We start from the raw sequence: 26,708 nt of genomic DNA on the forward strand, positions 1-26,708 counted from the left end.
TAATTTAATGGAAGTGTGACCTACATTGTACCATTCTCAAGTTAAAAACAGATAAGTTAAACATCATACAATTAGCAGGCAAAAGATCTTATCCTAGATTTAGAATTCGTCTGCATGTTAGGTCTTTATGGGTGAATTGATTAAAATATTAACAACAAATTACATTAGGTGATGCTCATCCGACAAAGATAACTTTTCTTGTTTTCTCTAAAAAAATTGGAATATTCAACGAATTCCAAGAAAATAAAATGTGAAGAGGCTAATTCATCTTTGGAAACTGAAAGCAGTAATTAAATTTCGCCAAACAGAGGGTAAAGGAAGTATAATTGCACTTTCTTTGCAGGGGAAGCATGAATAAATGGTCAAAATTTTGACCACCGTATAATTACAAGTTACATATCGGTAAGAGTACCTACTTTTATATCTTTGACAAGTACATGTTGGCTTTAAGATAGGAAAAACTTTTGGTACGACAAGTATTAACTTGTTAAATGAAATGGTATAATACATGTATTTTTTATTCTTATTACTGTTCATAATCAAAATTTTAGGTATTTGACCCATAAAAAAATTAGACTCACACTTGATGGGTATGTTGAAAAGATAACTAAGTAAAAAATAAGTGTATTCCTTATCATGTTTTACGTTATTGGATGGATGAACACGCATTTCAATATTATAATAAAGTATTTTCTCTCTTACAGTTAGAACTTTTAAATGAGATAGTTACACATGTTAATGTAGTATCATAGCAGACAGAAGTGCCATACACTTCAGCATGCTCTACAGAGATTCTATCCACATACTTGGCTCGTGAAAAAAAATACATGGGAGGATGTTTTGGAAATAGAAAATAAAAGTATACTCTCTCAAACATATTAAACTTAAAAATGTGATAATCACATACTTTGACTATTAGGAATAATTTGGTTGGGAAACAAGTTATCTCAAGATTAATTATTTTGACATTAATTATCTTGGGATTGTTATCACATCCTCTCATAAGGATAAAAAAAATACTATAATCCCGGAATAACTAATCCCAAAATTAGTTATATTGTGATTTTGTTCCAATCAAATCTGGATAAACATTCGTTATCCCGAAATCAATTATTCTATCATTAGTACAAAACGAGCCCTTACAAGTTAACATAAGTAGAAGAGTACGTACTTACTTTTCTATCGTTTGAATAAGTACTTCGTTGTCTTTAAGAAAAAGGAATAACTGTTCCTAGGTTAAAATGTTCGAGTTTTCTTGAAGACACAACAGAGGTCTAAAGAAATATTGATTTCAATATATTTTTTACTCGTAAATAAGATAAGTTTGTTTTTGTTGAAATCTCAAATTACGGTGTGAAGGGAAGAAATAAGAAAGAAAAAAAAAGAAGAGAAATTCTCTTTAAGTTTGTCTTCCTTGTCAAAAACGACTCCTCACTTTTTACACATTTTTTTTTGGTACGTTTTTCTTATGGAATCATAATATGGCTAATTCTTCAAGACTATTACGTGAACTTTCGGAATATTTACATTTTAACTTTGAGAGAAACAATGCGTTGTAGCTAAAACTGCTCAAATTTAATCATAAATAAACAAAAAGTACCATATAGATTATGGCGGAAGGAGTACAATAATACAAGAACAGTTATAATGGTAATCTTTCTGAAATAAATTTCGTTGAAAGATATTTTGAAGCGATATATTATGGAAATTGAAAATTTTCTAAAATATTCCCCGACCATATATGGCTCAAATAATTTGATATCTTCCAATTATAAAATGGATCCCACATGATTGAACATCTCAAATCAACTGAAATTATCCGTAAGGTATCATGAATTCAAGATATATTCTCAAACCACACTACACACACACCATGCAGCTTGGAAATTGACCTATCCCTACGGTTATATATTCTTGATAGGAATAATAGAAGTATTCTTGAACATTTTTACATGTCAAAATGTTGAATAGGAATCTTAAAAATTCGAATGCTAGACTCTAATAATACATAGTTTGTGTTAGTGGGGGGTGACGTTTATAACATGACGTGATGCATCCATCTAATGTTACATTACATGGATGTAGTATGAACCTATTTCTTTTTTAGTCCGTGTCAAAAATAATGATTCATTTTCTTATTTGGAAACAATTTACCTTTATGCAATGATTTATAGCCACACAAAATACATATGCCTCATTTTACACCACAAGTTCAAAAGTCTTCTCTCTTTTCTTAAATTTCGTGTCCACTTAAATGAGTTCACATAAATTGAAACGGAAAGAGTACATGTTTTGTATAGTCCTCGATTGTTTACTCGTATTTGTTATCAGTGGCATAGCCACGCAGAGTAAATGGTGTCAACTGAACGCCTTTTACCGGAAATTAAAGAATTTTTTTTTATACATATATAATGTCCTTAGTGAAATTTGCTAATCAAATAATATTTTTGCATAGATATTGTTAATTTGTAACTACGTGTCTGCATGCATCTCCACTAGAAATCTCATGGCAATAGATTGGGAAAACTGAATTTTGAAAAAATAAATAAATGGAAATTTCAACACTTCCGCACACTTCTCTTTGACATGGTCAATAAGTATTTTACTGTTTGTATCTTTTTATATTTTTGTTTTGCAATGTAAAAGAAGGGGAAAGGTTGGGTCAGTTGAAAATCAAATCTTGTATCTACATAATTGCAGGTAGAAGAGACACCTCTTCTGTTCCCTAGCTAGACAATCCTCCAAAGAATTATATATTAACAAAGTTTTCTAAAAGTAAACGGAGGGAGTACTATGTTAGTTTTCTAATATTTATAAACTTTCCAATAATACTAGTATAAGATTGGTTTTTGTTGCACTTTTCTTTGAGGGAAAATAACATTGTATAGTCATGTTCAAAATAATAGCCGAAATATATATATTTTTTGTATATATATACATTATGTATGTTATATATAAAAAATATATAAATTTTATACATTTTTTCTATTTTGAATGTATATAAATTTTTGAGGCGGGTTAAAAGTGGTAATACCTCTTCTTTCAACTCGTTCAATCGTATCAAATACTAGTAATTTCTTGCTTGACATTTGACATCTTACCTTTAGCATTGTGATCTGCGAGGGAAGTACTTAGAAATATGCACTACCCTCCTAATTTATTCTAGTACGCATTTATTTATTCTTGTCAACAACGTTCATATCTATAAGTAAAACTTTCCAAAACAGTGGTCCCAGTTCAAACAAAAGCCACTGATTGTTCCTTATTGTTTGCTTAAAGACCCCTCAATTTAATCAATCTTTTCTTCTATTCTTGTCATTGACATGCCAAAAAACGTGACTAAGTGTATCTGTAGTCTGTACTATCAACATCGTGTAGTTAGGAAAATGTCCTGTTATTCTATAATTTTTCTATAAATATAAAGTGTTCTTTTGGACCAATTTTATGGTGAATTAATTTAAGATTTTCAGGTTGTAACGATTGTCCAACCGAAAAAAAAAAACCATAAACGAAAAGAAAGGGAATTCAGCTGATATAACAAATCGTGAAAGGAGACAAATGGAATAGTGAAACTCTCCTTTGGCATATCACATATGGATCCTTAAAATGCAAATTCTTGTTTTTTATTTCCTTTTTGATATTTGTTGTCCGTATTGGGGCACGACTAATCTAAATTCTTGCATAAAACTCATTAATAAAAGTCTATCACATTAATAGGGGACTTTAATTTTCGAGGAAAATTTCTATGGTTAGTGGATCTGTTGAATGATGAAAGGCAATTTCAACCAAAGGCTGTCGAAAATGCCTAATTTTCTGTTTTTATTATTTAGAGATTTTTTTTTTGATATGTTGTGGCGAAAAGTAATTTTCAAATTTCAATTTTCAATATTACTTTTTCAAATTAATTTATCTTGCATTTCAGTCTTTTGAAATTTTTAAAAGAGATTCCTAACTTTTCTAAGTTATTTTGCAAGAGAAACTCTATTGAAATTTTGAGTGACTTATATCGTGTTATTATGTAGTAAGGAGAACTGTCTCATGTTGTATGATGGGGTTATGCCCTCAGTCGAAATTTATTCATTGATTTGTTTATATCCTAAGTCTTTTAAAGTCGTTTAATATTTAATGTAATTAGTTGTGTATTTTTTTGCCTTCTAAATATTTTCTTTCAGTAAAGATTTCATAAACTCTTGGCTGAATATTTAGGTCTAACGACTAATTAATCGTGCTATATTCTAGTCTAGAAAAGCAACCTATTAATGGGCAATGCATACTACAAGTTAGGCACTCAATATTTTGGTAGAAATAGTCAGTAAATATCAACCCCAAAACAAAATGTAGGGGACCCCATATAATTTGGCCTTCCCAATTGTGGCAAAATGAGCTGTAGCAATGCAATTCATATTGAAGATAGACGTGTTAGTGCAATTGTGGTCCATGCATGAAAAATAGGCTAAGTGGCATTGTGGTCCATATCTGAAAGGAAAGCCTACTTTTGTGGCCAAAATAATACAAAATACCCACCCCCTCCCCCTTTCCAATTTGCATTAACTCATACACTTTAAATGTCAATCCAAGCAATAGTAGCTGCAAATTCCCCCATATATGGATTACAAATTAATAGTAAAATATTTATTCGTACTTAATATTTATATCAAATTATATTAACTTATTATAATTATGTAATAAAATTAGGTAATAACATATTCTAAGAGAAATTGCGCATGTTAGACTACGAAGGGAAATAGAGGGAGTCGGAATTATAGACTAATTATTTGCTCAATTTATGTCTATCTTTTTAGCTATTGTTAACAGTGGTAGGAAGCTCACAAAGATATAAAGTTGTGATACTACACATACTTGGCATAAAGAGCTCTCAATAATTTGCTTTTTTTGTACGCAATAACTGCGGATAAGAAAATTTCGACTCGTCTTTCTATCAAGGAAACTATTCATACTCTCGTAACACAAGTTGAATTACTTTTAAATAGTTCATTCATTTATTGGGTGGACTTAATTTTTTCTTCTGTCAATTCATTATCAATCGTCTAGTGAAATTCTTTCTCTCAAAAGATTGTTGAACTTCAAATTATTAAGCACTCTTCACAACTGTCTATTTGTCCAAAATATACAGAATAGTGTACTAATAATAGTAACAGGAACCAAGGACTAATTACTCTTGTTTGTCAGTCACACCTCCCACCTTATCCTTTCACAATTACGTACTACCAAAATTCAAGAAATATATCATATGCTAAAACAACAAATGATAGGATTACCAATTCTCTTGTTAATTTTGAGTTTTCTCGAAATTCTTTTTTAGTTCCTAATTTGGTGTCTGATATTCATATTAATTGAAATCGATTAAATTCGGATTCGTACCGACAAATCTTCTCAAGATTTTATATCCATCATATATATCTGTGCAATCTTAACGTCCCAAAAGACCAACTCACTAATTTTTGCATAAGTAATTCAATGTCCAGAATTATCCTCTGTGGAAGAATTTTATTTCTTGAAATACTTTTGGTTAAAATTGCTACCCCCCCCCCTAATCTTACCAAAAACCACGTCTTTCCTTTTAATTGCTCAATTGTGGATTATAGAATAAGTTTTAGATGGGAGGACTATTAATTTGCTTTCTATTGAGATAAGATGACAACATCGTTTTTGTGGGACATCTTCAAAGTCACGCGTTAAGAAAATGTTAATTGGACAATTTAATGATGTTGTACGTTTATCCATTGAAATGATATGTGAAAGAAAGAATACATCTGTTGATTTTTAAAAGTCAGTTAGGTAGAATAGCTAGGTTTCTTTTCAAGTTTGTGATTTGAAGTTGTTTGTCTATTTTTCATACTATTGGTAAAGGCACAGAAAGAGACAAGCATTCTTGTTTTGGTTTTGGCCCCCCAGGGTCGAGTAGGACTACATCTACTTTTGCACAAATGCCCAAAGAACATGTTGAAAAACAAGAATAGTAAGAATTAATCTAAAAAAAAGAATAGTAAGAATTAATCTAAATAGGCACTCATCCAACAGTCTAAATTAAAATTTGTCGCCGGATGTATAATATATAAAATGGGTATAATCGTGTACAATTAATATATATTGATAACTTTAAATGATAAGTGATTTGTTACCGTCGATAAAAATAAACTCCTTTTTTCAACTTATAAAAATAGAAAAAATTTCGTAACTACAACTTCTATTAGAGTATATTATATCATCTACAACTATTATTTGATTCACGTTTTGTACAACATTTTATACAATTAATAATTATTCTGCTTAAAAAATCTCTTCTCTCTATACAAAAATCATTTAATAAGAATCCCAAATGTTTTAATGCTGATATATGTGAAAGCTGGTATATCAAATAAGAAAAACGCTTCATTTCTCATTTCTTTATGGAATGTGAGATTACCAAAATTTGGACATGGGCCTGGACGGAAGAGAATCTGGGCTTCCACAAATCTACGGGCTTTTATCAAATTTGTCGGGTCAAAAATGAATACAGTCGCTAATAGAAAAAATATATATACTAGTTATGTACAGTATATATTATACATTAATAATAAATCCTATTATTTTGAGGGGCAACTACACTGTATAAATTTTCCGATCTAATATACTTTGATTATCTAATCACATAATTGCTTAAGGGTGGTATGTGGCCCGGTGCCGGTCCTAAGTGGGCTTCGCAGGTCCGGTCTTAAGTGGGTCGGTCCTATGCAGGGCCGGTCCTAAACGGTCCCGAGCTTCGCGGGCTTCTTGTTGGAACTGGCTCGGGACCACGAACTAACGGTCCCGGGTTAAGTTGGCCGGTCCCGGGCCTAAGTGGGCCCAACTGATACATTCTATTTTTATTTTATTTTATAGAAGTTAGAGAAAAAAAATGGTAATAAAGATATATAAGCTATATTCGATTTATATACTATATATATATTTTAAGATATATATATACATAGTATATAAGCCATATTCGATAGTATACATCTTAAAATATACTATATATACATCTTAAGATATATATATAGTAAGATGTAATATAGTATAGTATAGTATAATATATATATATATATATAGTATTGTATAGTATAGTATATACTATATATATCTTAAGTTGTATATATTGTATAGTATAGTATATACTATACTATAATATATATACAACTTAAGATATATATATACTATATATATTGTATAGTATAGTATATACTATATTATACTATATATACAGCTTAAGATATATATATATAATATATATATATATATATATATATATAAGAAAAAGTGTAATTATAAAAAAAATTGGTTTAAAACAAAGTTGGAGGGGGGGAGGGGGTTAAATGCCTATTTATAAATAGCTAACGGCTATTTTGGCAGGTAAAACGGTCATATTTTAAATGCCATAAAGGCTATAATGTGGCAGATTTAATTTTTTTTTTTAAATTAGCCCTTGGGCCCGGATAGGCTCGTTTAGGACCGCTTGAACCGGGCCACTTCCCAGTCGGTTCCGGTCCCAACCGATCCCGGTTTCGCGGGCTTCGCCTATGGGACCGGCCCACTACCCAGCCCACCTTCCCCGGTTCCGGTCCTATCCGGTTAGAACCGTTTAGGTCCACTGCCCATTTGAGCTTGCGATCCTGGGCCAGGCCCGGTCCTAACCGGCCCACATGCCACCATTACAATTGCTTAATGAATTGGAATTTCTGAACATGAGCCAAGCCCAAAGGACTCAAGTGCAGTTGGGTCATGTAGCCATCTGAAAGAATCGAACTTGACCTAGGTAAGGTTAAGAAGAATTAACCCAAATAGCAGATCACCCGGCCACTTAAACTAAAAATAAATGGGGATATATAATATATGTATAATCAATGTACAATATGTATATAACAATATATAATCAGTGTATAATCTATAAATACCGGATGAAAAAGAAAATAATGAAATAGGTTGGCTATTTGTGTAAAGATTTGGGATCTTTACACAAATAACCGGACAAATTCATTGTTTTCTTCTCTAGCCGATATATATAGAATATGAACTGATTATACATACTTATACATATACTAGTCTTTATATATGTGTCTTGCACGTAAATGTTTAGTAATTTATTTATAGATAAAAGAGCAAAAATTAAATTTATTATAAATATATAAAAGAACGAGGAATTAGATTTATTAAAAGTTACATACAAGAAGGAAAAAATCATTGAAAAGCAATTGTCTTAGTAAAACTACAACAATCTTTTAGATTGAAAATCAATCATATTATCAACATAATAGTTAAATTCAAAACGAATGAACATCGTATTAAAAGCATGCTTTAAAAACAAATCATATCATCAATGTTTGTCTTTTCTGTAAAGTCTTTCGAAACTTATTCCTGAATTTTATTATAATTTTCCTACATTAAACAATTAAGTCATTCGAAGAGGATGCTCATTCAGTAGTCGTGTGTTAGTCAGTCATATTGCTTTCAAAAAATTACGAGTAAGGTTTGTTACACATGCCAAATAATAGATTAAGAAGGAAATGTATTTATGTTAGTTTCTTCGCTGTTCTTTCATAATATTTCTTTTTTGAATCACTTAAGTTTTAATTCATTTGCTCTTTATCTTTACGGTCGAGATAAATATTTGAATCTAACCTTGTTTGTCCGGTTATAGTCCAAGTAGGATTGGTATGACAGGACATTGGAATTTTATGTTGTCTGAGAAGAAGTAGGCTACTATCACAAAAACGCAAAACGGTAAAGACCCAAATTCAACTTAGTAGGCTTGGCATGTGTAGTTTAAATCGAAAAAGAATTTTAGCCTAAGATGATTTACAATTATATTCTTAAATTATACAAATATTTAAAGTTATAATAAAGTCGTTCAATATTTAGTACAAATTATTCGTACTTTTATAATAATATAGATAGATATATATTATATATGTGTCGGCTATTTTTAGTTCAAATGGTTGTGTTGACAACTATTTAGGTTAATTGTTAAGCTCATCATCTATTCCCTGGTGGCTCAATAAGAAAAAATAGTTGCCAAGTCATGAAAAGTTTTACTATTTCATGATTTAATCAAATAATTATATTTTTGTTGCATACGAAGCGAGTTAGTGTTGGCTCAACGTTGATTCTGTGCAGTTACCCGTCATAGCTAGACGAACAAGTACTGTCATTCAAGCAATGAAGCAAATAACTACTTAATTATGCATTAAGTTCGAACATGCAATTTTTTTTAAGAGAAACGCAAAACACAACAAGAAATTATATTTTTGTATTTGGAGTGGGAATTGGGAATGGACATCATCCATTTAACATGGTAGATGATACAGCGACAACTACCGTTATCTCTTTTACAACTCAATTCAATTATTAAGTCAAATTCTATTAAATTTAATTTATGCTTTCACTCTGCTTAAAAGCTTTTATTGCCTTTCTATTGGCTTGAATTTTATTGCTTTCATCTTCAAGCTTCTTTAATGCTCATGCCTAAGTATTGGAACTTTAACACTTTTTGGACATTCTGTGAGGAAATCCTAGTAACTTACAATAATCTAGACGTAGAGTTTCATCTTCAAAATTTCCGTAATTTTAATTGATAATTTGGCTGTTTCAGCTAAACAAGCTCACGACCAAAAGTTTCACAAACAGTAACATTATTAATCTTTCCTTTTAGATGTTAACAAATAACAGATAGTGAAAGTACAATATTTTCATACCATCAACGAGGTCGAAATTTTACTGACACCTCGAAAAATTTCAAAGTGTTTTAAGACTTCTAAGAAGATTAACGTGTACTAATTATATTAATTCGGATGTAAACAAGGACTAATGACATGAAAAATATCAATTTATCATGGTAATATATGTATAACGTATATTAATAATGGTTTATGGTCTAAGAAGGGCCTCGAGGCTAAGTCAAGTTAGAAACTATATGATGGGCTAAAGTTTAAATTGAGTTTGCATAAGGCCTAACTTCAAACGAGCACAACTCCAGATATATGAAGATTTATGTGGTGTACGACCTACAAAATTAAAGATCTATGAGTCTAGTTTTCAATGCTTTAAATTATTTGTCATTTGGATATTCCAACAAGAAGTTATGGTCTTTTTACTGAAGGGTAGCACAACAGCCTCGTAGCTACGCGAGTTGTGCGTAGCTACGCTGCCTTGGGTGTCGCTGATTCCAGCAAGCTTGTCAAAGGAAGGGGAGCTGAAGAGGAAGTGAGCGTAGCTACGATAGAGGAGTGTGTAGCTACACATGTCTTCAAAATTATAAAAATGGCTATTTCGGGGAAAGAGAAAGAGATAGAATTGTGGACAAGAGATTGGGTTCTTGAGGGGAGGAACTCTCCCACCATGAATACACTTCAAGATAAGTTTATTTGGTATAAGAATGATTATATAACATCATTTGATATAACAACAACATTATTGTGGATCAAAATCCATAGGAAATTGGTTGAATCATCAAGAACTCCAAAAAGAGAAAAGTGAGATTCTTTCATCAAAGGGTAAATCCTTTACTTAAACTTCACGTATATGATATATTGGAGTATGGGTAGCATGTTTATGAAGTTCATTTGAAGTTTATAATGGAGTATTATGCAAACCCTAAGAGTGGGTCTTGAAAATAATATTTTTAATGAAGAAGAATGTGAATAGTGGTGTATTGATATAAATGAAATTGTTTTGAGTTTTTAATGATGCCAATAGACTTGATAACCTAATTGATGGACGAATTGAAGGGAAAATCACCATTTGGCTAAGAAGTAACACTAGTTCATGAATTGGATGTTCTTGAACCTAGAGTTTTATTAGAGAAGATAATGAATTGTGACTTGGTGATGCCGAGTAAATAATATAGTATCATTTTTTTGGTAAGTAATTATTTTATTACCAGTAACAATATGTACAATATTTAAAAAAAATAAAATAAGTAAACAGAGATTGGACAACCCCAATTTCACCATCGCTACCTTCTAGTCCACTACACAATTCACTACAATAGTCTACTACTTACAACTACCATGACATCTAAGGATAAAAGTGTAGCTTTTCAATTGTCCTTGCCAGTATGGTCTCCTTGGATCCTCTGCAAATTACTTTTTGAATGATTAGCCTTATCAACATCTGGTTTGGTCGACTTTTTTCCTTGGAACACTCTCATATTTCTCTCCTGTCAGATATGGTATACACAAGTAACCATAGTCATTCTAGAGATCTCAACACCTGCAGCTTTGCCCTTAGCATTTGCTTCTGCCCGTAATATTTCATTTTGCCAGTCTATGGCATGTCTATAAATGCCTTGCCATCCCAATAGCTTATGTCATGTCTCAACAGATACTTCACATGAGAAGAACAGATGGTTTGTAGATTCATCAGGTTCATTGCATAGCGGACAACTTGCATTGACAATGACTCCCCAAGAGATTAGTCTATCTCTGGCAAGTAGCATGTTATGTATAGCCAAGTTTAATACAAAAATCTATTTGGGCAATCCGAGGTTGTTACATATTAGTTTCCTCCATGATACTTTTTGGAAATCACCTCTCATTTGTAAATAGAGCTTCTTGATATATAAGTGCTTCCAAGTGGATTATAGTATCATTAATGACTTCAAATGAGTATCTAATGATAAGAATGGAAATGAATAGGCTAATTGGTGGATGTATTGGATAATTTGGAATGGTTGAAGGCTTGTTGCCGAATTGTGAAGCCTAAATAGATATTTATGAATCTTTTCGTATTTGTTTTGATGTTGTTAGGATATCCAATGGTAGATATTGAATTGTTGGTGATATTTGAATATTTTAATCAATTGGAGCGGTATAGTATTATTTAGAGCTTGAAGGTTGAGGTAAGTTGATTATGACTTACTCTTTTTGAGGGATTCTCTCTAAAAACATATTTTGAGTTAATACTTGATATTACTTATAAATGTGCATCCGTACTTGTGAGAACAAACGGGAAAGATGTCACCATGTGTTTCTAAGTTTGTTGATTTTGAAGTGTCATGTGATTTTATATAGACATCTTATTTTCAAAACTTGTTTCCAAGATGATACTTGAGGAAAACGTTATAAGTTTTATTAAAACTTATGTTTTGATAAGAGTATCAATTATTTGAGTTCTAAAGATACGTTTTCATAAAAAAGTATGTGTTTTTAAATTTGAACAATGAAGCAACACTTGTTGTGTCTTTTAAAGATTGATGTTAAAGTGCTAAATACATTAATATAAAAAAAGTTATTCATTTAATTTTGTTCAAATGGTTTAGATTGACTATGAAAATCATGATTTGATAGAAATAGATTATTTGAGTCTACTAAGCTACGAATCTACTTTTGGTATTCAAATGTTTTGGGAGTTACTAGTGGAGACCACCGAGATTGGTTCGAACATTGAGTTCGTTACCATGGAACTACACGCGCCAGTGTAGGGACACATTCCAAGGTTATGCTGAGGTTTATGGGATAAAGTCCCCCATCGAGAGGGCAAATGATAAAGTAATGAGGTTAAGTCGACTCGTATAGCACTACGAGAAGCCGCCCAGATAAAGTAGGGTCAAATACTTGTTGCTAGGTCGATCACCTAGTAGTTATTTATTATGTCGATGTCGGTATAGTACTCCCGATGAAAGATAAAGTAGACTTTTTTATGTTTAGGCCTAAGGAGCCGAAAGTAATTTTCGATGACTTAATGAAATCGAAATGGGTTTTTATGATTTTATTAAAAATCTTGGATTGATATAAATGTTCTAAGAATTTATATCGTGGTTTATGCTTCACTTGTATTTTCATTTGAAATGATAAAGAGCATGATTTATATAACTGTTTATCACTTTATATCAAATATTAGTTGCATAATTTTTGTAAAATTTTGTCCAAGGAACTTGAGTTAAAGAGAGTTTATGACACTTATTGAGTACCGTCGTAGTGTACTCAGCCCTCCACAAGGGCTCCACTTACTTTACATGTTTCAGGATGAGGTATGGTATGTGGCATGCGAACATGACTAGGATGACTCTCTTCTTGAGTTATATGTTGAGGCACCACTCCTATTTCGCGGTAGCTAACATGTAATTTTCTTAATTTATGTTAGTCGGGCATTAACCCAAGTATTTAGTTATATTCTTTGGTATAGATGCTCCATAGATAGTTGCGAAAAGTTGTATGTAATGGAGTTGTACACAACATACATAAAAATATATTTATTTACTTAGTCTCATTGTATTATTATGGAAGACTTCATGTATGATTCTGAATTGGAAAACTTTCCATCGTTTAACTTGAAAATATATATGTTTTCAAAGAACTTTCGCAGTTAAATTAGTTTTCATGCATATGATTTGAGTGCATCGTATGGGTTGATTCGCTCGGATCGGATAGTGTGTCGGGTGCCGGTCACATGTATTTGAGTCGTGACAGTCTATGTCAAATTATATTAATTTACCACGATTAAAAAATTTAATGAGGTAAAAATATACATTAATTGATGTAATAATTAAGTTATATGTATACAAACACATAGTCAAATACAACATTAGTTTGACAAGGACTGACTTGAGCCACCACTCGCACTAAGTTTTCATTGAAGCACTTGGAAAAAAACAAGTAAGTTTCCCGCGAAGTCGCTCGAAACGGAGACTGCGAAATCGCGCCGCAGAACAGCAGCAGCATCACCGGTGAAGAGAGAGAGAGAGAGAGAGAGAGAGATCAGAATGTCGGAAGAGAAAATCCGTCAGGATTCGCATCTCGCCGATTCACTTAACGCAGATGCATCTTCTCCCAATTCTATCATTCCTCGCCTCCAACAGGCCCTAGCTACATGCTCTCAAGTAAGCCACAACACACACACACACACACACACACACGCTCCATGTCTACATAAACATATATGGCGATATCGTTAACCGCGAACAATTGTTGAATTTGCTTATACCTTCAGCTGATTGAAGCCGGTGACATTAGCAAATCCAATGAATTAGTCGCCGAGCTCGTCGATTTCCTTAATCCGATCTCAGTCTCAGTTGTAGAAGATGCATCAAATGTGGAGTTGGAGACAACAGCATTCGAGATTCTTACTGAAATTGATCGTTTCATAAGTTCACCATCCAGAAACCAGGTAATTTTGTGAAAATTAGTTTTTCTTTTCTCGTTTCGTGAAGTAATGAAATTGAAGAAAAAGTGATTTACTGTATGGAAAAGGATTATTATGATATTTGTACTTTATTGCAGGAAGTTATTGATGCTCTATCCTTTGAGTTGCCGAAGGTTGTTTGTAAATTTGCTTGTGCATCCAACAGATGCTCGGAGATTGCTGAACTCATCGTTGGTCATCTAGTTAGTATGTGTTCTCCGCGTGACATGCTATCAATTCTTTGCGCGGTATGAACTTGTTCTATCTCTAGTTCTCTACATTGAAGCTGGTTTTACCAGTTCCTTTCCCATCAGTAACACGAGTGAGGAAAAGTGTCCAAAATTGAAGTTCTTTGTAAAATTCTGTACAAGATTGTTCAGAGTTGGAATACTATGTGATTTCATGTACAGCCTTTTCATCATGAAGGTTTTGAACTTTTTGTTCATCTTAAGTAAATAAATGAGGGAGTATACTTATTAAACATTTCTTTTATAAAGAGCTTTGATTGGAAGAATACTGTTGCTTCTTTGACTATTTACTCTATAGCTTGTAATACTCTACCTAACTTCGGTGATAAATGCTTAGCAGCCGTTTTATTGAGTGTTGAATGCCAACTGTTCAAGTTGGTTGTGTAACAATCTCCATTTTGCCTCATCAGATTGCTATTGCTTAGATAGGAGAAATTCTTATGCGAGATACCAGTTGAATGATGAGGATTAGAGTTTCAAGTAACTGCCATGTAGATTCTAACTTTAATATAGTGTCTATATTAGTGAGACAGGTTCACATAGGGCATTTTTTCCCCGGGCTTACATGCTGTAGTTTAGAAGATAGTATACCGTGCTGACTCTCTCTAGGTTTGTGCTTGTAAGAATTTTGTTCGTCGTCTTTTATGATGGCTTATGTTGGAATTTTCAGGCGTTAAGTTCCCCAAGTGAAACGTTCAATGTTCCTTGCTATTTTGCTCCTCTTATTGGCGGCCTTACCAAAGGTAATCCAGAAATTGCCAATGATATTTTCATTGATTGACATTTTATGAATAGACTAGAGAAAATAGGTTTAAACTGTGTAGTGATATTTCTTACGGTGGTAGAAGGCTGAAATCTCATAATGTTATCGCTGAGTCCACACAGGGGTATTGGAACTTATTCTCACGGCAGAAATTAGAACTTATGTTTGGATGAAGTTGTGTCTGGTGTACACCTTTTATGAACTCGCAAATGATTTAGGAGTTCCTAATTTCTAGGCCTCCCCCCTCCCCACCAATTCGTTTGGACATGTTCAAATTTAAGATGGTTGATATTTACTCCCCCCCCAAATGCTAAACCTCCTCACTTGGCTCATATCCAGACTTATGAAGGGTACCCTTTCCTTTTTACTTTTTGTTTTTTCTGAAGAAGAAAACTTGGCTTTTAAAAGCTAACTTATAAACTTTTTCCCCCTTCAATGTTTGACTTCTATGGGAGAAAGCTTTGTCTCCATTGACTCCTTGTTCATCTTTTTTGAGTTTCCTTTTACCAGCCGAAAGTTAAAGAGAGACTCTCCTCACTTAAAATCAATTTAGCCTTCTTGCTGCTTCTAAATATGACTTTTGCCTATGTTGTGACCATTACTGTGAGCTGGACCGTACTAGAAATAGTTTACCGTATTGCTAACTTCGTACTGCTAATCATTTTCTGTTGCTACATGAGTAATATGAGACTGCAAAGTAGTTAAGAAACACAAGATTTTCTTGTGCCATTATGTTTATTAGAGATGCTAATTGAAGTGAATAGTTAAAACACATCTCAAATGGGCCAAAGCCATGAAAAGAAATCCTAGATCCATCTATAGAGTCAGAGACAATGTTAAAGAAGGCCATCTTTAGATTGCGAAAAATGGAAAACTTCTTTGGTTAATTAACAATGTACAAGAGGAGTAGCTCCTGTCGCTTGAGATGGAGGATGGTGTCGTACGCCGTAGAGAGGAGTGAATCTGGTCGTTGGAAAAGGGATGGTGCCAAAAGGAGGAAAGAAAAGAAGAAAAATGTTGGCCGAATGTTGCCTCCAGGTTGGCAACCGACGTTGTCCTCTCTCAAGCGGCTACAACTACTCCTCAACAGAAGCTACTTAAAATTCTACTAAGATTGTAGCGGCTATCTAGAAATTGAAAAAATTAAAAGAAATTCTTTTGTAGAAATTGGATAGTATTCCTACTTACTTCATGTCATTATTCCCAATTCCAGTTAAAGTGAAAAAGAGGCTAGATCAAATTAGAAGAAACTTCTTATGGGAAGGCAACAGTCAAAGTCACAAATTTCATTTGGTTAAATGGCCAAAGGTTATTTTACCAAAGGAGCATGGAGAATTGGGCGTTAAAGATTTGGCATTACATAATAAAAGTATGCTAATGAAATGGCATTGGAGGTATAATTTGGAGGACCCTGGTTTGTGGAAATCAGTGATTAATGCTAGACATGGTGTGAGGAACAACTGGTGCACAAGTCATAGCAGATCACCTCATGGTACAGGCCTATGGAAACACATATCCAGTTTATGGGATGAGTTCCAACTTAACTCAAAACTCAAGTTAGGGAGTGGAACACTCTTCAAGTTTTGGAAAGATAAGGGGCTGGGAACAATGGCACTAAAAGATGAATTTCCAAATTTGTACCTACTGGCAGTAGATCAAGAATCCACTGTAGAACAATGTTGGCAGAACAGCTCTTGGGACCCTCAATTCAGGAGACATTTTCAAGATTGGGAAATAAATGACCTAATGGAATTGCTGGCCAAACTAGCACAGATTGCTGTCAAACCCCAGCTGAAGGACAAACTGGAATGGGGGGAAGGGAAATTTACAGTGAAGAAAGCATATGCACACCTATGCTCCAACAATGATCTGATAAACGATTGGCCATGGAAACTAATTTGGAGAACAAAAATGCCTCCTAAAGTGATTTGTTTCAGTTGGGTTGCCTTAAATGAAGCATGCCTCACACAAGACAACCTCAACAGAAGGAGTATACCAACAGTGAATAGGTGCTACATGTGCAATTTGGATTCTGAAAGTGTTAGACATCTCTTTTTGCATTGTCCTTTAGCATGTGATATTTGGAACATGTTCATCTCTATTTTTGGACTAGCCTGGGTCAAGCCTAACAGCATCAAGGAAGCATATGAATGTTGGTGTTCATGGAGAGTTGGTAAATCCATCAAAAAAATTTGGGTAATGGTACTTGCTGCTATCTTTTGGTGCATCTGGAATGAAAGGAACCGTAGATGTTTTGATGGGATCTCAACTCCGATCCATGTAGTCAAAGCAAAATGCTTATTGAATTTGTTTAGTTGGCTAAATCACGCACCTGTAACTAGTTCTGTCCAATTTTTTGATTGTGTCTGCTCCCTAGTGATAGAATAGTTTTTTTTGTGTATATGAGCAAACACCATCTCTCTTAATTGTAATCTTTTGCCTGCATCCGCTGGATGCTTTTAATGAATTCTCCTTACTTCATAAAAAAAAAAAATATACACAAAGAGCTCCTTGTACAAGGTTCATAGGCTGCTCCACAAGTGGTTATTCTCTGTATCTAACGAGATACGTAAATATGATACAATTAAGTTCTCTTGATATCCTATGTAACTATACTACAATCAAATGCAAAATATTCTACACATCCTATATAATAATCTTCATAATATTCTCTACTCACAGTTCAATGAATCTAGACATATTTTAGGATATAATTTATTTGACTATTTGACTTTCAACACACACTCTCAAACTCAAGTTGGTGAGACTTTTTAAGTTTGCAAATCAAAACTGAGAAATCAAAGTTTGATATGCCTGATTTACTTTTATCTTCTCGTCGCCCCCACGAGTAAATTTGAAGTTAAATTCGTTGGTGTCAAATTTTGGGAAACTTAGTACTAAAGTAGTTCGTGAAGGTTTAATCCTCTAAATGGAACTTAATTCTTCTATCAGCATTCTTTTGTTGTCAATGGCATGATTCAATTGCTTTACCTTTTTCATTGATTTCAGTTATAATACTCATCCAAAGACGGCAATTTGAGCAAGTGAAAACTGTGATTCCTGTTATTCTTGGTGTTTTAAAGTCTGTGTCCTTAGAGGCAGATGATGAAGACAAAGACACTGAGGAGTTATTCCACAAAGCAATTGTCCTTGCAGAATCAATACAAGCTGTTTGCAAAAAGTTGGTCCGTGATATTCTCGTATGCACCATCTTGTTTTCTTAGGATTAATCTGATTGATCTTTACTTCACAGGAACAGAAAGATAAGAAAAAACTTTGTGCTTTACTGGGCCTGTTCGTCTTGCAACTCATGGTCAGTGTTCCTGAGACTCAATGCAAAATCTAGCTTGAGCTCTTCTGGTTCTTGTTTGAGGCCATTATTTTTGTGATAAAATTCCATTCTTGCATGCAGGCTCTTGCTTCAATTGCAATGGGGCGTAACATTTCAAGCCTTCTTCCCATTGTGCTATACCTGTCACGCTTTCTTCCATTGTGTGGTATTTCATATGAGGGATTAATTACTGGACCAGATATTGATAAGTTCAAAACCATATGTGGAGGTAAATACGCACATCCTATTTTCTTCTTTATGTTTATGGTACCAATCCTATTGTATCTAGTGGTGGATACTGGATTTCTCCCCTTTTGTTAGATACTTTTTTTTAAAGGCCTTGGAGGTTGGTACTTATTCCTATATTGTTCACTATCATCAGTTACAAAATGTGTTGCTAATTTCCATGTATGACAATTTGAGAATAATGTTGTACCTTGATTAGAAAGTGAGAAATCGCCCATGCATAGGTGTCATCTAATGTCCTAGTGAAATTGGCAGATGACAGGGACGATGACATGGCTTGCTTTTCTCATGTCAAGCATGGTGGATCACTTACAGGTCACTTATTTTGTGGATTTAATTAATTGTTCTTCCTCTCACCAGATGTTGGATACCTTCCCACTCACCTGTCTATATTTCTCCTGGTGCAGTAATCTGGGGTTACAAATCCAATGAGGCATCAATGGCTGCTGATGAAGATTTTGAAGCAGTGAAAAATGAACTTCAAATGAACCAGACTAAAAGATGGCAGGCAATAGGCATGTTAAAGCATGTCTTCTCAAGTATCGACCTATCATGGGAATTGAAAACACATGCTCTTGATTTCCTGCTTTGTATAATGGATGGAGGTGCAACCGTAGAAATACAAAATGACAATATGGACTACTACACATATATGCCTACTCTATATACAGCATTGCAGGTGAATTATTACGACATCTTCGGTTCTTTTGAACTGCTTTGTCCTAGTGCCCTAAAGTTGAAGTGCACTGTGCAGGCAATTGAAATGGTCATTATATATGCACCAAATGCTGTTTTGCGGAAGAAATCATTTGATGCCTTGAAGAAGGTAACAGCATTTTTCCTGTGCTTTGAAATTTTTGCTTGCAGAAGCTCTTTTTCAATGTTATTATCATACCGGAATTGCATGACTCCTGTCTGGAGCAAAATGGGGAGTCTACTGATGCTTTTCTTTTAATACTCAGAAATATGATATTTCTTGCAAATTGTAGTATCAGCGTATGTTGCATTTGTAATTTTTTTGATCAAGGTTGCAATTGTAATTTATTCCTCTGAGAATCTATCAATGATCTCTTACTCTTACATGAGGGGTATGGATGAAACTGAATTGATGATGTTCTTTAAATAGACTGTACTTACAGGTTGTAGGATCCTTCACGTTTCCTATATTATAAGTAATTTGGAAAGTTTACCTAACAGTCAAAACGACAATATTGCATAATAGCAGTTCAGTTGCTCTGTCCCTAATGCTAGAGTAAAACATGACTTCTTTTCTGTTTTGCGTTTTAAACTACTTAGGCCTAGATTCCGTCTGGTTAAATCTCTGTCCAAGGAAGAAAGATGAGTGTCGAAGGAAGAAAGATGAGTGTCTTGGGGTTTTTACGCCAAAATGGTAGAGAGATAAAAGAGTAGTGTCACTTTAACCCCTTTTTTCTTTACCCTTTCTTCTTTTCTTCTCTTCATTCTGGTATTTCCCTATTAATGGTAGACTTGCTAGAGATTGCAAATGGCCAATTTGTCAAGAGATGCCTATGAACTTTACTCTCTAGTGGAGTATCTAAAAGTGCACGTGAAAAACAATGGCGATGGTCTTATGACTAGTTGTCAAGAAATTAATCCGAGTTGTTACAACAACAACAACTATGCCTCAATTCCAAGCAAGTCGTTATCGGTGTATGAATCCTCACAGCTTATGTCGCTGCATTTAAGCCCGTATTAGTCCAATATATAACGATTTAATTTCTCTAGCGCTAGAAGTTCTCTACATGTTTTACTGGCATATAAATCTCTACCAAGACTAAAAGAATATTTGCTAACATTGGACCTAAAGTTAACTTACTAACATGACTAAAAACTAATGCCCACTGATTATTAGATCTTTTTTTTCATATGGATTCCAAGAGATTTTAGATCTTAAGAGGCAATTCCTTCCATGTGAATATTGGTATACCTCGTCTTTTAACACCGTCAATCAACATGGTTTCACACATAAAGACGATGCATCTAAAGTCGACGTAAGCATGACCAAACCATCTCAAGCGACCTTCTCTCATTTTATCCTCATCCGTGCTATTTCCACCTTCTGACAAAACGATCATTTTTAAATTTTGTCTACTCTTGTATGACAAAATATCTATCTTAACATCTGGAACTCTCAGACACTAAACCATTCGATAGAACTGGCCTCACTTTGAAACATATCCATCTCAAACATAACACTCCAATGGGACTTTTCCATTTCAACCGTCCTTTTCTGATTCTATGCGTGACATCTTCATCTATAATACCTGTCCTTGAACATCGGGCTTAGATATCTAAATCATTGCATTTAGGTCCCACAATCCGTCTGATCTCACCTAAGCTTCGCTCTTCTTATGTTGGTTAAACTTGCCGTAGTACTCAGTCTCACTTCTAGTAATCCTAAAACCCTTCCTCTAAAGTGTTTCTCATAGTTCATGCTTTTTCATTTTCAGTCTTAAATTTATTCTAATCATTGCAAAGTCAAAATATTGATGTTGGCGTTATTTTACTGAAAGTTACTGCTTGGATGGTATTCTTTCACAGTTGTCTAAGAGGCATCAAAAGGGAACACCAATTCCTTCTAAATTCGCCACTAGTGGTACACGCACCTTGGACTAGCTGAATGGAAATCTTAATATTAGCTTGAGTGGACGTTGAACCTTGTGCGGACTTTGACTTCTTATTATGCCATTAAGTGTTTGGAGAAACGTGGCCTATTATAGACCTTTAGAAAAGAGTGCTAAAAGTAGAAGAATTTGAGTGAAAAGGAGAAAAACTAACAAAAAGGGGTGAATGCTGATAAAACCTTGAGGATACTTTGAACTTCCAAGTTACTTTGGCTTTGTGTTTAGTTCTTAAACGCTTCACGGGGTTCTTTGTTTTAAATGCGCATTATTGGCTATATTTTGTGATAAAGAATGTATATACGTGGGCATTGAATCGTTTGTTTTTTGTTTACTTGTTTATAGAGAATTTGCGGTTAGACTTGCATGTGACCATTTGATGATTGGTTTTACATTATCAGGTGCTTGCAGATGTTCCAAGTTCTTTAAGGTTTGACATCTTGAAGGCTTTGATACAGAATAACGAGTGTTCTTCTATGGTATGTCCTCTTTCTGTTGCTAGAGAAGTCACAGCTACAGTAATTGTTCTGGAACTACACTTAATTGAATTTATTCATAACTAAATATTTTTATGTACAGATTGCAATCCTTTTAGATTGTTTTAAAAGGGAAATGCTTGCGGAACATAGTAGAAGCATCTCGGTAACAAGTGGAGTCTCAGAGGCAGAGGTGAAAGATCCTCCATGTGCCTCGTTTTGGAGTGCTGGTGCTCTGGAACTAGTGGAGCTGGTTCTAAAGCCTCCAAAGGGTGGCCCTCCATCCCTTCCTGAATACAGTGATGCAGTAATTAACTCTCCTTTTTCCACTCCACAATGTGTGACTTGTATTAGCATCTATAGTTTTGTATTAGACTTGCCTGGCATGATGTTTTCTTCTTCTGTTGAGTTCTATTTGTGATATAGAGAGAATGAGATGTTATTTCTTCCAGTGGCATTAACGGCAGTTGATTTATAAGCTAGCTTATTGTATGACTCCATAAAGAGAACTGGCTGCTTTTTCTTCATTTATCTATCACATGATGGGTCAGCTATTTGACCAGAGGATTTGGGGCACAAATAAACTCCGTGTTGAGTGATAACCGTATGATCGTTCCTCTTCCACTTTGCACTGAGCAGCATGAGTGAACTTACATAGCGAGCTGCCAGTTAGACTTATCTGTGAAATTATAATGATGAGAAAAGGCTAGGATTTATAAATCTTACATTTTAATCATTATAAAGGATTAATGTGGTGATGCTGTGCTTAATATTCTTGGGGATTTGCATCTTATGTTGAAGTTACTTGGTCTCATACAGTGGACCATCTTTGATCAAGTCTTTCCCCCTCTCCTTCTTGAGGTAATGTTGTGCTAATATCTTCATCAAAACTTCAGAGTAGTGAAAAGGAATTAAGTTTTAATCAACTCCTCCTGCCCACCTCCATTATCGACCCCAAGACATGCATTAAATACAAAGTGAAATACAAAATAGTCGACATGCAGTTGTCAACTTGTGTCTGCTCAGCATTTGCTTAGAAGTACGACAAGGATGCTACTGGGACTCGACGCTCAGTTTAAAGTGGTGTAAATTTTGTTTGAAATGAAGTAACTAGGGCATATTGATATTAGTATGTTGAGAAAATACATGTTGAGCCGCTGAGGCTTTGGTCTAGTAGTAAGAGCGCCGCGCGTGATGCACATCACAGGTTCAAACCTTGCCGCAAATTTGGTATTTAAGTTGGTAGAGGAGGGGGCCATTATCCACCAAGTTTCGAACCATGCGCCAGTAGGCCCTTGGGGATTTCTCGATTATTAAAAAAAATACATGTTAAAGATTCTAACAATTTACCTAATTTGTTCACAAAGAGCAAGTATTGGAAAGTTTAGTTTTGCCTGAAATTCTCGGTTAAACGTTTTAGCTACATAGATTTCTTATGGTTTCTTTGACATTTATGTTGATTTCAAAGCCCGATGGTGCCACCTCTAAAGTTATTGTCGCTGTTCACTTAAGAAGCTTTTGTACTTTTTCTTTTTTCTCCCGTCTCTATATTGTTTCTTGTCTGGTGAAAAATAAGGAGGATTGATGGCTCTTTGCCTCTTTGAGTCATATTAATGCCACACTTGTTTGATCGCGTGTGTTAGTTTATGACTTTGTGATTTTCCCTTGAAAAAGTCCATATTGTTCACCTGATACCCTCATAGCATACCGAATTCGGAATAATGAAGGAACTCCTTTCTGCTTTTTTACTACATACGCTGATTAAATTTATGGGTTCTTACTGTATTTCTTGCCATACTCTACAGGTTCTATCAGCTCTCAATTTATATCGGTTTGTACTGATCAGAGAGTCAACTGGTAAGTGTAGTCTACCTATGAAGAAATCTCTATTGGATTAGTGTCTTTTATGGTTGCTTTACGTTTCCACTTTATCATTGAGTAGAATGATACTCTCCTGGTACCAGTTACATGGTACTTCTATTTGTGGCTTCTCTATAATGTTTGAGGGATTGGATACAAAATTTAAGATGCTGTTTTGACTTGTGTATATTAGTGGCAGATGAAAGAAAAATCACAGTGATGTTGAAAAAATTAGTTTAGCAAAGAAAACATTACATCAAGACTTATTGTTGAAATCGTTGAAATGTATCTGAATTCTAAAACTTGTGAACATCATCTATGATATCATTAATAAATGGTGTCAAACATCTTGAGCATGCCAGAAATGAAAAGAGTCATATAAAATCGGCCTAATACATACTTTACCGTCCAAATTGCACATATTTCCCTTTTACACACCTTGAGTACATGGGCATCCTTTTACACCTTATCTAATCTCAAATCTTAGCAAAGACGTTGCTTTTTGTCGACGTGGCCAGCAAATTTTTACCAACATTTTAGGCACATGATTAGCAAAATTATTGTCTGAGGCATTTTTTTAAAGTGTCACATGTCCCATACCTCCTCCATCTTCCCCCTTCCACACCCACCAGCTCCAACAGCCACCTTGAACCTCTCCACCCAACAGTCACCACCTTCAGGCTACTGCCCCAACCAACCTTCAAAAGAATCGCACATGCATCCACTCCTCCTCCAGTATCACCACCTAAAAACCTTCTTCATCAGAAAACCCATCAGATCACCCCTACCATTTTTCATACACTAACCCATTCTCCTAAACCTTCCTTCGGCTAATAGACCCCCTTACCACTCCACAAAGCAAGATTCCACAGACAGAACTCAGCTTCTAAATCTTTTTGGAAGCAGAACTAAAAATACAGATGGAGAATTTGAGATTGTGGGAGTTGTTAAGAACTATTAGAGCCGTATAACTTGGTGAAACTGAAACAAAAATGGAGAGAGATTGGTGATTTCCTGGTGGTGTAGGAGTGGTGACGATTGAGTGATTTTTGGTGGAGTGTTGGGGTCAAAGAGAGGTGTTGGCTGGCGTTTTTGTCTTTATGGTGGTCGTTGTTTGGGATATTTTTTGGGTGATTCTGGCATGAGGCGGTAGAATTATTTGGTGATCATGATGTGCGTGAAAGGAGGTTGAAGGGGTACGATGGGTCTTTTGGAGATGGAGGAGGCGCCTGGGGCAGGGCTAGTGTTTTGTGGCGTCACAGTTGTGGTCTTTATTGATGAAAAATGAGGTGACACTGGTATTGGAGAGAATGACTGTTGGTTTTGGGACGGTGGTGTTGGCGGTTACCATGGAGGTGGTGTTGGTAGCAGCCATGGAGGAAGATGAAGACTGAAAAATTTGGAAAAATTTGGTCAATTGGATATAGCTGTAATTTTAAGTATTCTTCTTTTTTTCTTGATTGGTAAAACGTTCTTGCACCGATAGGCGCGCGTAATGCAACCCCCAGGAATAAGTGGCCAAACACTGAAGAGGTGTAATAGCTATGTTTCGGACAACTTTTGGTAGGTAAAGGTTACCCCCGCGTAAAAGGGAAATCGGGGCAAGTTGAAGGAGGAAAGTATGTATTAGCCTATAAATTATCATGTCAAAACATCTTGAGCTACATTTTGTACACCTTTAATTCATTCAATTATTCATATCTAAACTTTGACAATCTTTTCTATTGCACTAACTTTTCAATAGCTATTTCAGTCTTGTTCTTTCACCACTAATTTTATACAAAAATCCTGTAAAATGAAACACAGGAAAATTGTATGTCAGGTCGTATATCCAGAACTAATGTTCTCTGTACACATATGAAACTCTTCATTTAAGTTTCACTTGCTTACTAATTGGGGAAAAAAGGTTTCGCTCATTTTCTGGAAGCATTTTCTCCTCCCCATAGTCCATTCTTTTGCACGGCATGTAAGGGATCGAACAAACATTCTGAAGAATATAAATACTTTACGAAGGGCCTAGTTGAATTGTTCAAGTGCCTTGTGTATAAAGCTAGTGACTGAACCATTGGTGTATTTCTTTGGAAGATCTTCTGCTGTCTCAAGTCTCTTCTTTTCTGGTAAAAGACACGAGTAATGAATTATTGTCAGTGGATACTCTTGTCTTTTTCGTTGTCTAATATCTGTAGGCTAAACTTATTTATCCTCTACATGAATTTTGGAGTCAACAGAAGGTGACACTAACTGTTACTGGTCATCTGACTTCCATAACACACGCAACAGGGAAAACCAACTATACTGGAGTGCTCTCTAAGGACATGTTACAGAAGGCTTACAATGAATGGCTTCTACCTTTGCGCACGTTAGTGACGGGAGTCGTAGCAGAAAACCAGAATGATCATGACCAACTAGCATCAGATGCAATATGTGCCTTGAACCCCATCGACTTAGTTTTATATCGTTGTATTGAACTCGTTGAAGATAATCTGAAACATGCATAGTTTTATCACCAATCTGTTACAGTCATCTGGTAATCTTTTCTAGATTCTAGGAACAATAGAAGGAAAACTGTAATTACTCATTTTCTGTTATTGTCTTGTTATTTTTTGTTTTCTCCATTCAGACACTGTAAAATCCCAGTTTTGCAATGTACAGACAAGCTGGATTCTTTCTTGCCAAGAGAAAATTAGCTTTGGAGTTCATTCTTCTTAATGTAAGAAATTTTGACCTACATGCAATTTATATCTTGATGGGATGAAAAACTGTTGTGAGTTCTTGGAGTGGTGAGCACCCTCCACTTCCAACCAAGAGGTTGTGAGTTCAAGTCATCCCAAGAGTAAGGTGGAGAGTTCTTGGAGGGAGGGAGCCGAGGGTCTATCGGAAACAGCCTCTCTACCCCAGGGTAGGGGTAAGGTCTGCGTACACACTACCCTACCCAGATCCCACTAGTGGGATTATACTGGGTGGTTGTTGTATGGGATGAAAAACTGT

General features: G+C 34.7%; 1 protein-coding gene and 1 long non-coding RNA gene across 3 annotated transcripts; both read left to right on the plus strand.

Moving 5' to 3' along the window:
- The first annotated feature begins 13,572 nt into the window (after positions 1 to 13,572).
- Positions 13,573 to 26,448, plus strand: LOC104092110 (aberrant root formation protein 4). 2 transcript variants are annotated; one of them, XM_009597616.4, is made up of 14 exons: positions 13,573 to 13,852; positions 13,963 to 14,139; positions 14,253 to 14,402; positions 15,073 to 15,145; positions 18,175 to 18,350; positions 18,419 to 18,478; positions 18,578 to 18,725; positions 18,998 to 19,057; positions 19,150 to 19,421; positions 19,497 to 19,568; positions 21,786 to 21,863; positions 21,964 to 22,167; positions 23,666 to 23,717; positions 26,001 to 26,448. In XM_009597616.4, exons 1-14 carry the CDS (start codon positions 13,736 to 13,738, stop codon positions 26,216 to 26,218), a joined length of 1,857 nt encoding a protein of 618 aa, XP_009595911.1. In that variant the 5' UTR covers positions 13,573 to 13,735; the 3' UTR covers positions 26,219 to 26,448. The 2 variants fall into 2 exon arrangements, 1 of the variants encoding a protein (XP_009595911.1); XR_011410546.1 differs by lacking the exons at positions 18,419 to 18,478; positions 18,578 to 18,725; positions 18,998 to 19,057; ... (4 more) ...; positions 23,666 to 23,717; positions 26,001 to 26,448 and adding an exon at positions 16,379 to 18,080 and having other exon boundaries at positions 18,175 to 18,351.
- On the plus strand, positions 23,724 to 25,435 carry LOC138896935 (uncharacterized). Its single transcript, XR_011410547.1, has 2 exons — positions 23,724 to 23,997; positions 24,213 to 25,435. It is a non-coding gene; the product is annotated as an uncharacterized lncRNA (long non-coding RNA).
- Positions 26,449 to 26,708: the final 260 nt, after the last annotated feature.

This window comes from Nicotiana tomentosiformis, chromosome 8, assembly GCF_000390325.3.
Source record: "Nicotiana tomentosiformis chromosome 8, ASM39032v3, whole genome shotgun sequence".
Classification (NCBI taxonomy): domain Eukaryota; kingdom Viridiplantae; phylum Streptophyta; class Magnoliopsida; order Solanales; family Solanaceae; genus Nicotiana; species Nicotiana tomentosiformis.